Source organism: Stegodyphus dumicola, chromosome 3 (genome assembly GCF_044657685.1).
Source record: "Stegodyphus dumicola isolate Sdum_Otavi_A_Nest chromosome 3, ASM4465768v1".
NCBI lineage: Eukaryota > Metazoa > Arthropoda > Arachnida > Araneae > Eresidae > Stegodyphus > Stegodyphus dumicola.
Genome location: NC_140770.1, coordinates 1,751,337 through 1,766,937, shown reverse-complemented (window position 1 = coordinate 1,766,937; position 15,601 = coordinate 1,751,337). Strand labels below are relative to the sequence as shown.

Here is a 15,601-nt window from a genome sequence, read left to right as displayed (position 1 = left end):
TTTCAAATGAATTGGAGCCGCAAATATGAATTGAAATAAATCTGAATATTTTATATTATTCATCTGCCAAATTTGCTCTGTATTATAGATCAATATGTGCGATCAGAATTCCTAACATTAATTCACATACACACACATATACATATATATCTATATATATACGTTTATCGTATATATGTTATGGTGAAACGCCGAAATCTGGAGAATGTCGACTTTCACCGGTGAATGTCAACATTCACATAGTCACTTGTTGTATGTCCGAAATATTTTCCAAATACTCTTATTTCTGACTTACACCGGTAAATGTCAACATTCACCATCTACTAATGGTGAATGTTGAACACATAAGAATATTATATTTTCTCCGTAATTCGGTCACGAAAAAACGCACTTAAATTAAGAACTTAAGAATATAAGAACTTAAAACACACTGTACATTCAAAATGCGAAAGGAAAATAATAGAAGTTTAAAACTTACAAAATTACGTGATTCAAATCTTATTTATTGCAAAAACTTAAACTCTTATGACACTTTCAATTGCACAAGAGGCCCTTGCTTTTACGACAGCATTTATTTGTGGAACACTTCCTTTTGCAATGACAGCGTGTACATATACTCCTCTCTTTTCAACCTACACCAGAACACATCCGTGAGTGTCGACATACACCGGTGAGGGTCCGAATGTACAAGAATGTAATGCAATATTCGATCTTTCACCGACGTATTTGGTGAATGTTGACATTCTCCGGTGAAAGTCGACATTCTCCAATTTCGGTCTTTCACGGTAACATATATATATATATATATATATATATATATATATATGATTTTCCTTTTACAATTGAAATTTTATTCTTCATGATGATTTAACTCTAGTCCCCGTTAAAACATTATTAACATTTTGCTTTCAAATTACTTCAAAACATCTTTCGAAATATAACTTACCAGTATGGATTCACTCTTTTAAAATAATTCTACTTTAATTAAACTTAGGAGATAATATAATCAATTAATCAATATTGTTTAGGAAATAAATTATTATTAACTAACTTTGCAGCAATTGCGCAAGTAATTGTAACTTCTTTTCGCACTTAATGAATTTAAGATCATACAACATTGGATATGCTAAATAGCAGCTATTAGCGCTATTTATCGCTTGCCTAATGTACCCACTTTATATATTACCACCATTCTTCTTTCTTAATATTTTAATTTTTAAGTTTTATAAAGTTCTTATACAAAAACTTTACTGTATTGAAGGTTAGCAGCCTCCTTACTTTTATATCTTGCTAGTTTATCTGAAATTGAAATCATTTAATGTCATTCCACTAGATGAAAAACTTGAAAATTTAACGCCATGCCTGCTACAGATAAACCCAAAATACAATTTTTATGAAAAACATTTAACTGTATTTACATGATTACATGCGGCACTTGACATATAAAATATATAGGACAGACTAAAAACAATCTTAACTTTCGAATCAATAACCATAGAGCTTAAATCAAAACATTCAACGCACAAAAAATAGCATTAAAATAAGTACACCATCACAACTCAATACAGCAGAATTAGAGCACTTTAAACACCATGACTTCAACTCTATTCAACTTCAGATACTAGATATAATACCCAATCACAAAACACGAATTTTTCAGGAATCTCTCTATATACTAAAACAACGTTCACTTTATCCATATGGACTTAACACTTATATACATAGTCATAGAGATACTTCTAAGAAGTCTATTTTCAGCCAATTTAAGCACTACAGCAACAAAACGCAGAGAGGAATAAGAGGAAGCAAAATAAAAAATAATGCGAGATTTTTATCCACTTTGGATACATTTGCATTGAAAAAACAATTGAAATGTTTCTTTGACTCAGACAACTTTCGTAAGAAACCTCTCAACTGTTACACTCCTGTACTAATAAATTCCTTATCAAACTAAAAAAATTCATTCAATAAAGCTACGACGACACACAAATCATTAAAGACATGATTCTCGATTTTAGTTTTTTCGGACTCTCTAATAGTCTCACTCAACGCAAAATTTATTTTAAAGTCAATTTTCTACATCCGCAGTTTGACAATATTCATTTCTCAAGAATCATCAGAGATTGTAAAGATTACTTCCCCGCAGTTGATACATTAACTATGGTTGCATTTAAATATCAAAGGACCTTAAGCAACTTGCTGACTAACCACCATGAAATAGATGAAACAGCAGAATGACATTGTAAGACACCAATTTACAGCAATTACGTGGATTCTCATCACCAGCGCATAATTACTGGCAACCTGAATATCATACAGAACCATCAACTTAAAACACTAATGAGTTATGGTACAAAATTTAGACCAGTCAGAAACATGACTACAAATTTCTGTTACAAGACTTTCGAAAACAACATCAACAAAGTTATAGTTAAAGCAAGCTATCAACTGAATTTACCCATAGATACCTTATAAAAATGGAAAGCCAAAATTCTTCAACGCATATCCACCGAAATCAGTCACCTCAAGTTTAAAAGTACACTGAATTGGTCGCAACTTACATCAGATATTAAAAAATTAAAACAGCTCTTTACTATTACAAAAATAGTTAAACAACTAATAACTTTAGCATTATATGAAAACAATTCTACGCAGAAATTATTCATAAAGAACTTCTCAACGCGACTACTTATCAATTAGCCAACCTTACAGAAACATCTATAATAAACAGGTTTAAAACTTTTCATAAGAAACTCAATATTACTTTCAATGCAAACTACAACAGATTTACTAATCTTTATGCGATTCCCAAATTCCATAAAACACAATTAAAATTCAGATTTATTGCTAATGGAACTAATAAATTACAAGAAAAATGTAGACTATTATTTTTCAATTCAACTTAATAAAATCTGTAAATTTATTTTCAATGATTGTAACACTAATCATAACAATCCTGGATCATTCATAATAACACTCCTGTCATTAATACTATTCAAACCATTAACATCCAAAACATTAATTGCTATGACTTTGAAAACTTATATACCTCACTTCCTCTAGAAGAAATCTATACCAGTCTACTTGATCTAACTAAACTCTTCCCTGATATGCTCAATATCATGACTCTTGACAAATGGGAAACCTACCTAAAATGCACACTTTTTCATAACTACATCAAGTTTCAAAATCAAATTTTTAAACAAGTCAGAGGATTGCCAATGGGCTTACATTCCAGCACCTCGATCTGTAATACCTTTTTATTTGTCAAAGACTTTAACTTCCAAAAAATCTACAACCACAAGAGTTAAATTACTACAAACACACCTACAGATATATTGATGACCTTATTACAATTAATAATTTTGATAAAATTGAACACTCCGAGATTTATCCGAATTGTCTTACACTTAATAAAACTAATAATTCACAAAATAGCATAGACTTTCTAGATCTTCAAATCATTAACTACAAAAAAATTTTACTTTTTGACAAAACAAGAAACTTCAATTTCAGTACTAACAAATTAATAAATTGGAACTCCAACATATCCAAAAAAGTAATTAACAATACTATAATTAATCAAATACAAAGAATTAAAATTATATGGACAGATACAATAGATTTACAACGCGAAATTTTGCTCCTTATTAAAATTCTCAAAAATAATCTAATACCCATTCAATTTATCAACCATTGCCTTAAAAGAGCAGGCGTTAAATACTCACCCTAAATCATGTAACTGATAGGGATATGATAATTTGTTCCTAAACCTGAGAAGGCGGTATAAGTTGGATGACTATCAGTTGAAGGATTTGTATATAGTGTAATTACTCAATTGTATATATTGTAAAAACCTAATTGTCTTCAGACTCATGCTGTTACTATACTGTTACTAAAAAAATGGGCCTATTTCATGACTTTAGTCTGTCTAATAGCTCTTGGACAGTGAAAAATTCCTTTTTTCCTTTCTTAAATTCTTAATCATTGCGACACGACAATTAGCCAGAAATTAATTAATTTCCATTCACTAGTATTTTCAAAAAAATCTTAACAGACATTCTCCCTCAAATAAGAACTCCACATAATACATCCCTCAAGAATTCCGAGTAAAACCCACTACCATAAATTACTTCACCCAAGTCTTACCGACTGATATTATTCAAAGCCCCCACTGCCGCTAAGAATTTTCGGACACCCAACACTTATGAGTCAGACATGAAGAGAATACTTTGCCAACTCCCCCACTAGAAAGAATGTAAGTTACTTAATACCTTTTCTGGCCTTTATATCTTCATGTACATTCACTGTTCTTATTATATATTATTTTTTACATTTTTTTATATTACTTTATATTGTCTTTGATTTGTTTTTACAAACTTTGCATTATTTATCTTATTTTGTAATCTTCTATGTTTATTTCAACTTTACTTTGAATTCGATTTCATAATAACAATTTCCAATGTTTAATTTTTACAAATAATATAGAACTCAAAAGCATAAACATGAAGGAGTCGGGGACGGTTACTCGGGTTATATCGGCTTTCTCTACAGATTTTGCTTTTTACTCCAAATTGAATTTCCAATGTTTAATTTTTAAAAATAATATAGAACTCAAATGCATAAACATGAAGGTGTCGGGGACGGTTACTCGGGTTATATCGAATTTCTCTACAGATTTTGCTTTTTACTCCAAATTGAATTGACTAAATTGCTTCATAAGAATAAGTTCTTTGAGTATAAGCATTGGATCATAATCCCTTCTATTCGCGGAGATATTTGGCCTGACTAGAATTGCCGGTTCGGCTTTAACTTATAACTCGAGTAAAGACGAAACACCTTCGTATTTACGTATTTTTATCAATTATTGTTCGTTGAATGGGAGTTGGTTTGTTCCCATTGAAAAGTCAATTAATTTCCGATCAATGACAATGATTACATGGTTTTAATTTTCCTTTTACAATTGAAATTTTATTCTTCATGATGATTTAACTCTAGTCCCCTTTATTAACATTTTGCATTTTGCTAAACATTATTAACATTATTAACCAAAAACATTATTAACATTTTGCTTTCAAATTACTTCAAAACATATTTCGAAATATAACTTACCAGTATGGATTCACTCTTTTAAAATAATTCTACTTTAATTAAACATAGGAGATAATATAATCAATTAATCAATATTGTTTAGGAAATAAATTATATATATATATAATCGTTTATTGCAATGCATGGTCGGAAACGCTTTCCTGGCGCTATAGTGACGAGAGACAACACAAGAAAAATAGGGTACGAACAGTGTAAAGATATTTCTTTATTATTCTTAGCGCAGCGAAAACTAAGAAATAAGAACAAAAACATTGGATTGTCATCAAAGAAAGTATTCGAAAGTTCCTTAGGAAAGTATCCTAAACATGGGTTTGGTAGGGGTAGTCCAGTGCATTGTTCAGCAAGATCACGAGACCTCACTTGCATTATCACTTCCGCTCGGGGTAATTCAACACATTCGTGCACGAAACCCCTGTTAGAAGTCCAACAGGAACTTGTGGCACATATCGTGGCAGCTGATGGGAAAGTCCTGAGGATGCACAGTATTTTCCAGAACATCTTATGGTCGATGTGCGAGAGATGTGATACCTGCATCAGGGTGCAGGTCGTAATTTCGAACACCTTCTTTGAGGTCCATAAGTGTCTAATTTTGTTCCTATTTTTTAATTTCTCCTGTGCTAAGCATAATTGGTGTCCGTTCTTTCTTGTGTTTTGTGTTGTTTGTACCGGCCAGGAAAGTTGTTTCGGCCCTGTTTTGCCATTTCATTTTTCCTCGATGTCGTCTCTCTCATATATGTGCATAATTACTTATGACTCAAGTGTTGCTACTATATGATGAAATTTACAAACACGGTGTTTACAATACTACATATTCCCATCCGAAAATATCTTATTTTTTCCTCTTGCCCTTCAAATAAGAAATGTGTGTCCTTCATTGTAAAATCTCCTGGAACTTTAATACTTCTTTTTTCGAGGACAATGGAGAAAATATTTCAGTATAGGCAGCTGTCAATATTCAAACATTACATTGTGAAAGCCATTAAAGTGATTTCGGCCATTAGCCGAAACGCTCAGAAAGGCTTGATTCGCATAAGGATTTAGGAAATACATTTTGAAAAACTTAGCAAATTTTCCTTCAATAAATTTAATGGAACAGGCAAAAGAAATTACAGGGAACAATAAATATAGGAGAAAACAGATATTTCTTTTCCTAATTTGTTTTACTGTGTTTGATTTCTTTCTTTCTTCCTGTATAAATAATTAAAACTTAAAGAATGTAACTGAAGAATGAGAATAAAATTTTCAATTGAAAACAAATGGTGGCAAAACTCCTAGTGCTGCTCTGCTGGACGACGAAATAGACCAGCAATATTTTCCGAATTTGGAATAACAAGAGAAAATTTGAAACCTGTGCAGCCAGCGATGCAAAGGGATTCTTCTGAGAGAAAGATGACTTAAATGAGGAAACTCGGAGATAATGTAATGATGTGTAAGGTTACCTCTACTGGGATAATAATAAGAAAAGGTTAAAATACAAAATACGTAAGTAAATTATACAAAAATTGAAGAAATTTAAAATATCTAGCAAGCGTAAGAAATAGTAATTGATTCAAAACCTAAATGAATCTAAAGCTCTCAAACTTATACTCGTTTAAATACAGGTTTTTCTGATTCAGAAAGAACGTTACGTGTATATCTTCTAAGATGCTTTTTCCATCCTTTTTTTTTTTGTAGTTGTTTCATTTTTGATTTCAGTTTCCTTTTTTTCTCCTATTTTGCAATTTTCCCCATTGTTTCGCTCTGTTTTTAAGCCGCCTGTTTATTATTACTATTATTATTATTACAACTTATGTAAAAATTAAGTAAGGAAAAGTAAGGCACTGAAACTTTGCAAATTATCACACTCTACGTGAGATTCATGGTGGTCGCTTATTGCATACAAATCACGCCAAATTCTTTAACTTCTCTGCTTGGCTTTAGGTCCTTATAACGAAAACAACCAATTCGCCCTTTGTAGAAAAATATTCTGTCAGGCAATAAATCTACGGGGAGATTTTTCCCTATGAAACTGAGCCCAAAGTGTTATATAGTATCTAAATATTAAAGTGTTGTACATGTTAAACGTGATCGTCGTTGCATTACTTTCACTTTTTTACTACTGAAATAAAGATATACTGATTATTTTGTAGATTGGAAAACCCTCCTTGTGATCATGAAAAGGAGCAAAAACTGGAAACCGAGAGAGAACTAGAAAAGAAGCGAGAACCGGAAAAGATGCAAGAACTGGAAAAGAAACAAGAACTGAATAAAAAGGAAGAACCGGAAAAGAAGGAGAAACTGCAAAAGAAGGAGAAACTGGAAAAGAAGCAAGAACTGGAAAAGAAACAAGAACTGAATAAAAAGGAAGAACCGGAAAAGAAGGAGAAACTGGAAAAGAAGGAGAAACTGGAAAAGAAGCAAGAACTGAAAAACAAGAAAAAACTGGAATTGACACAAAAACTAGAAAAGAAGCAAGAAATGAAAAAGAAGCAAAAGCTGGAAAAGATACAAAAACTAGAAAAGAAGCAAGAACCGGAGAAGATACAAGAACTGGAAAAGAAGCAAGAACTGAAAACGAAGCAAGAGCAGGAAGCGAAGCAAAAAATTGAAAAGAAGCAAGAACTGAAAATGAAACAAGAGCAGAAAAAGAAGCAAAAACTGGAAAAGAAGGAAGAACTGAAAAACAAACAAAAACTGGAGAAGCAACAGAAACTAGAAAAGAAGCAAGAACTGAAAAAGAAGCAAACACTGGAATGGATTCAAAAACTAGAAAAGAAAGAAGAACTGAAAAACAAGAAAAAACTGGAAGAGATACAAAAACTAGAAAAGAAAGAAGAACTGAAAATGGAGAAACTACTAGAAGAGATGCAAAAACAAGTGAACAAAGAAGAACTGAAAAGGCAGAAGGAACTGGAAAAAATGCAAAAACTAAAAAACAAAGAAGAACTGAAAAAGCAGAAAAAGAAGCAAAAACTGGAAAAAAAGGAAGAACTGAAAAACAAACAAAAACTGGAGAAGCAACAGAAACTAGAAAAGAAGCAAGAACTGAAAAAGAAGCAAACACTGGAATGGATTCAAAAACTAGAAAAGAAAGAAGAACTGAAAAACAAGAAAAAACTGGAAGAGATACAAAAACTAGAAAAGAAAGAAGAACTGAAAATAGAGAAACAACTGGAAGAGATACAAAAACAAGTGAACAAAGAAGAACTGAAAAGGCAGAAGAAATTGGAAAAAATGCAAAAACTAAAAAACAAAGAAGAACTGAAAAAGAAGAAGAAACTGGAAAAAATGCAAAAAATGGAAAAGAAGCAAGAGCCGGAAAAGATGCCAGAACTGGAAAGATAGATGAGTCAGAAAAGACGCAATACCTGGAAAAAGAAGCAAAAAACGGAAAATAATCCAAATCTGCAAAACCAGCAGGAACCGGAAAAGAACTGTCAAACCCGAAAAGGAAACCGGATGAACACCGAAAAGAGCCAGAACTGGATAACGACTGTAGAACGATTGATTTAATGACCAAACGAAGCAAGACCCGAAAAAGAAAAATAGAACAAATAAATCATATACCACTGCAAATAATACCACTGCAAGCATTAAATATCAACGTCAAAAGAATAAACACCTTTCTTCAAGGAAGCTTTGCAATACACTGTCATAAGCCAGAAGGTATAGAAAAAATCAGCTATAACCTCATTGCCAAAACAGTTGCAAAAGATATAGTTAACGTAAAACTTCCGGAAGCCACAATACCAAAATGCACAATTCATAATACTCCAAAAAATTTCAACTCTGATGAACTGATTCAAATTATAGCCCAAGAAACATAATCAAATATTTCCCACCTAAGGCCTTTATTTAAACTGAATTATCAAAATAATATCGATAAATGGATCATAAAATGTCACGGTGCAACTTTCCAAAATTTTATGAGTAAAAAACAAATATATATTGGATGGCGCACCAATAAAATAACCGAGTTTATCGGTGTACGCAGATGTCAAGTCTGTCAGGATTTCTCTCATAAGACAAACCAACCAAAATGCTCATTCTACGGCGGAAAATATGTTTCTTACTGTTATTCCCAAACTCCGTACTGCATAATCTGTTGGATTAACAATAAAAAGTATGAAACAAAATTTGACTGTAAACATCCAGCTTTAGCTATTTCCTGGTCCACATATCAAACAGAAGTTAGACGAGTAAAATCCAATACATATTATCAACAATAATGCAAGATCCTGCAGACTATCTATAGACACTTTCCATCAATAAAAAGAATAACAATGGCATCCGCTTTCTCAAAATAAATCTTCAAAGAGCAAAGACCGCCACCGACCAACTATGTCAGTATCAAGTAGATTATCTGGCAGATTTTATTATAAATCAAGAACATTATTGCATCACTGGCAAATTAGGAAGAAGTCCAAATAACTGGGCAATTATTCAACGTCATGCTTCAACGGGTGTTTTATCTCCTCGTACAGCCATATTCATTCCAAACAATAAATGGAATTCTACAATAATTATTAATACTCGAGATATAATCACAATTTCAATCAATACTAATGCATCTCAGCTTCTTATTACTAGTATCTATATATCTCCGTCAAAAATCCAAATCAAACCTTATCCATACTAAATGAAATCTTACAACAATAATAATAGTCCGCATGTTTTTTGTGGAGACTTTAACTCGCAAAGTACTTAATGAGGATACTTACAAACCGATCACAGAGGAAGAATACTTGAAGAATTTTTAAATGCAAACAATCTCATTCTACATAATCATTTTACTGACCGACCTACCTTTGATAATACCTACAATAATTATTGGACTGATCTTCTTATTTCTACAACACATCTTGATAATAAAATTAACAACAGATCAATACTAGATGAACATACCGAATCTTATAACAAATATATCTCTTTTGATATAACTGAATATACGTCCTTTACTGCACTTACCAGATTTAAAATCAATAATAACAAAAAAAAAAAAAGAAATTTCAACAAAAGTTCAATCCAATTTCAAATGACTTTCTAAATGCTATTATTCTGTGTACAACCAAAACAGAACTTAATAATATTACCAAGGAACTTATCAGAAAGTTTCAAGATACCTACGAACGTACCTTCTTCAAAAGATCATCAATACCCATTATAAAAATCAACTGGTGACGAAAGAACTCCGCTAAGTCAAACACAAAACACGAGCATTACGAAGAAAACTGAAATCATCGCAAACTAATGAAGAACGACTCAACCTACTTCAAAAATACAAAAAACGAAAAGCCCCATATAAAAAGCAAATAATGTCTGCAAAGCTTTAAGCATGGTGCAACTATTGTTCAAACAACCAGTATACGTATGGCTCATTGTACAAAATTGAAACCAACAAAATCTTCCACCCAACGCAACTTACAGTCACTAATAGGGAAAATAATGATAAAAATGTTACGAAGATCACTTTAGAAAACATTCTAGATGTTATTCTACCAAAAGAAAACATATATGATGATTTAACTGAACAAAGATTAATTCGTTGTAATCTACTTCCAAGAAAATGATAACACATTTACAGCCATGGAACTCAATCTATTTATTAAAAAACTCAATAACGAAAATGCTCCTGGACCAGATAGAATCTGCTATCAAATTATACATAAAAGTAATCCTAAGCTAATTCTAATCTGCAATAAATGTCTCGAACTTGGTATTTTTCAAGACTGCTATAAAACAAGACAAAACATACTCTTCCTCAAAAAGAACAAAGCTCATGAAAATCCTAATTCCTATCGGCCAATTAACCTTCTACCATCCCTTGGAGAAAATCTGAAAGTTGTATTATAGGAAGACTTGAATACCATTTTCACCATCATAAATTCATTAATGAAAATCAGTGTGGATTTAGGCAGCAAAAATCTACCATTCATGCAACCAGTGCAGTCCTAAACCAAATCCATGTTAATAAAATCAATAACCTACAATCCGCAATAATCAGCTTAGGTCTCAAATCAGCCTTTGATTCATTATGGCGGCCCTCAATTAAAGAAGCACTTAGAAATATTGAATGTACTTATAATATCTATTAAATTATCAATAATTTCCTTGATAATCGGCATAGTCTCATTTTATATAATAATTCTTTAATCAGAAGAAAACAAGTTCGTGGATGTTCACAAGGCGCATGTATAAGCGCAGAATTATGGAATATTACATTTAATAAAATTATAAAAAGTGCTTGGCTTCCTTTTGCTAAAATTACTGCTTTCGCCGATGATGTCGCATTTGTTATGAGTGGAAGGTCCCATTTAATCCTTCGAAGAAATTGTCAAGAAATAATAGCCATATTCCAGCAAGAATGCAAGAAAATTAAACTTGAAATTTCATCCTCCAAATCTAGAATCATGACAAATAATAAACCTGGACAAAATCTTACTAAGCAACTTTCTGTTAAAATAAATGGCGAAAAAAATCAAGCATACTAAATTCTTTTCTATTACTTTTAGATCTTCCCGTTGCTTCAAAAACTACCTTATATTCACCTAACTGATTTTCTCATCAATTCGTCGACACATTCTTTTGTGACTTTTAAAGGTCATAGATTTATTGTTAGGTAACAGAATTTCAAATTTAAAGGATGGTGGCAATTCATATCGGCCATCGGAAAGAAAATTTAATATCTCTTTGAATTGCTTAACTGTGTTGGTGTGAGCAAGTTCTAGTTTAACATCTTCGGTTGGGTCTGTTATGTCAATGGCATCTAAATTCCAGAGTTCGGTTACACAAGATTAGAGGAATGCAACGACACTATATTGTTGAACAAATTATTTTCCAGTAATGCTAGAATAGTAGCTGAAGTAGATTTTTCAGATAAGCTGTTTACTTTACCAATCACAGTGTATCCGAATTCAGTCGCCACTACAGACACACCCGAGTGCAGTTTCAGAGAGCTGCCAGCAATAATGTCCCCGATGGCATCTGCTCCTAAAAGTAATTCAATGTTATATTCCTTAGCTTGCAAATCAGACAAGGTGATATTTCTACCTTTTAATTTAGGGTATTGTGATCAACTATTTTTGGAACAGATTCGCATATTTTGTTATGAGTAAGTACTTCAAAGTTATGTTCATACGTTCCCTCAAAATTTCTTAAATTAACATCAAACACTAAATGGCAATTAGGACTTGTCTCTCTCTCCCCAAGAATGGTTTGTTTCTATTTGGGACGCAGTTGCAAAAACGTGATGACCCTTTCTGAAAGATAAGATTATGTGAACTACTGTCGAAAATCGTACGAACTGTAAGTTGTGTACCTTCGAAAACTATTTTTAAATCAAATGTTTGCAAAGACACATTTTTATTAACAGTTGGCTGATTAGACAATGCATTACTTGAAAAAACAGTACTTTCAGTTTCATTTCGCTTTACAGTTTCGCTATTAGAGCACATATTGGTATAGTGAAATTTATACACATGTTAAACATTTTACTTTTTTTCTGAAGGCCTGTGAGCTATGTCCAACTCGTAGGCGGCGAAAATAGACAGGCGTTTGCACCAAAGGCTTTAGTTTATCTTCTAAACACATTTTGCGAGCAGAAAAACATTCGGCAGAATTGTGGGATTTCTAACAAAAAATACAACCTAAATTCCGCCTACCTGTATTGCCTTGGAAATTTACGAAGGCAGCAGCTGTAGAGCAATAGGGAACATCAGAATGTGGACGTGAATGAGCAGAAAGGGAAGCTCCCGACCCGGCTACGTGCGAGCTTAATCCTTTCCTCCCTTTGCACTTGGTTTCGAAGAAAGCACAAACGTTTATCCAAAGAGCGCGCACTATCTTGCTGGGACGAAGCATCATCCATTGAACAGTTTCTGGTAAGCAGGACTCAACAAGTGGCTCCAAAAATTCAGCAAACTCTTCCTTAGTTCTACCTTTGAGCTTTCGAGGGCCATGAGCTTGCTCTCAAGTAAATCATAAAGTTCAGCTAAATCTCATTTAATCCGACCAGCAGCATTTTTCGTTACTATGGAAAATGGATCCCGTACATAAATCTGAACCAAACCATCATTAAATCAAACCATCTTTAAAACTTTCGTTTTCAATCTTCTGAGCTATATCTGGGCGACTAATATCTGTAACCTAAATGCGATTTTATTCTAAATCTGCACCCTAAATACGACTGAGCTATTTCTGTACCCTAAACGCGACTTTCGTTTTGCTTTCAAAATTTTGGTATCCGTACTTAACGAAAAATAAAATCGCGGACTCTATGTTCTCGAGATTCAATATATTGCAACCCACTAGGTTACAAAGTGCACGTTACAGTTGAAATAATCGGAGCACGGATCATTCAATGTCGAGATCTTTTTCGATATTTCACACAAGTGGAAATGTTACATTACTCTAATTTATACATAGACATAAAAAGGGATTTCCCCGTTTTGTTCGCAGAAAAGAAAAAAATGATAATAATGAAAACTAATCGAGTCACAAGCCTCTCTCCTTCTGTCGAATCCTCCGAGCAGATCATCCGTAATTATGGCAAAGCACACGAGAGCTATCTGCCTAAAGGGAGGGATGCCTTCGTGGAGGACTTTCTAAGGGAAACTGGCTCGTATGCACGTTACACATGGGGAAAACCACGAAAACGCCCATGCAGCCAGCCCGTTCGCGGGATTTGAACCTTTAAATTTGCATCCGAGTTTTTATTTTAAATTAACTTTACGAAACACTCGTTGAAGTAGCACTCGTTCATAGTAATCTCATTCCTAAATATTTTATTTCTAAATCTTTGCTTCTGTCAAATTTTTCCTATTCACCACTGCATCGATATTGAAGGTAGCTTTTCTTATTTGTTTCCGCTCGACCACAATGTTTAGTGACTGAATTTCACTGACAGTTTTAGTTGAAATGGGAAGGAATAAAAATAATGCTTTAAAACTGCAATACGAGAGGAGGAAACTGGAAAGTGTAATAGTACTAGCTATTTCACTTTGTAAGAAAATTTTATCCCGGAATAAAACTACATCAATTTTCTACACAATTCCTGCTCGCTCTGCCACTTAGAATTTTGCATAAAAAATTCAGGTTTGCTGAATTATGCAATAAATAACTGCACCGGGATCCTGAATTTGGGAATAGTAAAGCATTCTTAAAGAAATTTAGTAGGAGTTTCATCTGTAAATTCAATGTCAGCAAAAATGTCAAAAATACGCTAGTAAACGGAAGTAGGCCGTTTGCAACACATCTCCCAAGGAATCTTTCACTGTTTATTCGGCTTCCCTCTTTCATGTAATTTTATTCAGACTTATGTTCATCCCATCATCTCTAATCTACACAGTTTAATTTTTCAGCGTCAATAAGCAAGGAAGAACAAGCACGGAGTCTAAATCGTGGGAGTGGAGAGTTCAAAATTAAGCAACTTTTATAGCAATTTATTGTCTGCCTTCTTCCTTTTCGCCATCGACACAACAGCTGGTTCACTGGGTTACGTGCTCATTAGCCTTCTTAATCCCCGTAAATGGAACAATAAAAAACTGGAGCTTGGTGCAATGTCCTCCGGGAAAGAAAGTTTCGCAATAAAACGTTCAAATTGCTGAATTTTTTACTTCATGAAGCCGGTCTGGTTTACCCATATTTTTGAGAAAAATTTCCTTAGATAAGAATTTCGGAAGTTTCTTATAAGTTCACACATGTAACACTAAAAGGAGAAATGTCGGCACTCACCTTTCCAAAAAGTTCGGATATATGTTACATAAAATTAGTAATCACGGAAAAACATTTTCTCCACACCAAGACATTACAAAACCACCGCTTTACATCTAAGAAGCAATGCAGTTTCATTCAAAAAAGTAAAACAATTAAACTTAGAAACTAAATGTATCCTGAGCAAGAAAGAGACAAACTTTTATACCGTATAGGCGGACGAGAAAACTGGTATGCAATAAGCGGGCAATACTTTCTATATATAGAGTACAAGATTTGTTTATTTAATATTAAAATACAATGCGTCTACGCTGTCTTCAGAAATTCCCTGTGTTGCCATCTACGGCTTTATATTCTTCGACTACAGATATTCACGGACACTTTACTTAAATTACCGTATTGGGTTTGGGGTGAGCATGGATATAATAACTATAAAAATATGCATTCTCAGAAATAAAAGCAATGCAATTGTAGAGCCATATACTAAGGCAAAAGTTTTGTTATTAACTGCAAAGGAAAATTAAATATTTATATTAAAATATCAAACGTGTGGATGTTGATGTAAACAGCGGCATAAAATCTTGTTTATAAAAACCTATAATATTGATAATTTCCTATAAAGGAACACTACTAATATAGTAGTGTCGTTTCGATGACATCGATTTATTGCATCATCATCTAGTTTCTGATAAAGTTCAGTTGAAGTGGAAAAATTAGAACACCATGAAATGAAAAAGAACAATGCCTGGTTTCCTATTTGTGAATTTCGATATGAGAAATGAAAATTAAATGTTAATTT

At 32.9% G+C, this 15,601-nt stretch overlaps 1 protein-coding gene across 3 annotated transcripts in view; it reads left to right on the top strand.

The window, feature by feature from the left end:
* Positions 1-11,283, top strand: part of LOC146997883 (uncharacterized) — a 144,324-nt gene extending 133,041 nt beyond the window's left edge. For 2 of the 3 annotated variants that reach the window (XM_085812507.1, XM_085812508.1), the window contains exon 5: positions 7,242-11,283. In XM_085812507.1, coding sequence (XP_085668633.1) covers positions 7,242-8,436 — 1,195 coding nt within the window. In that variant the 3' untranslated portion in view covers positions 8,437-11,283. The remainder of the gene's footprint in view (positions 1-7,241) is intronic. The other variant, XR_015040085.1, reaches the window with a different exon arrangement.
* The last annotated feature ends 4,318 nt before the right edge of the window (positions 11,284-15,601 follow it).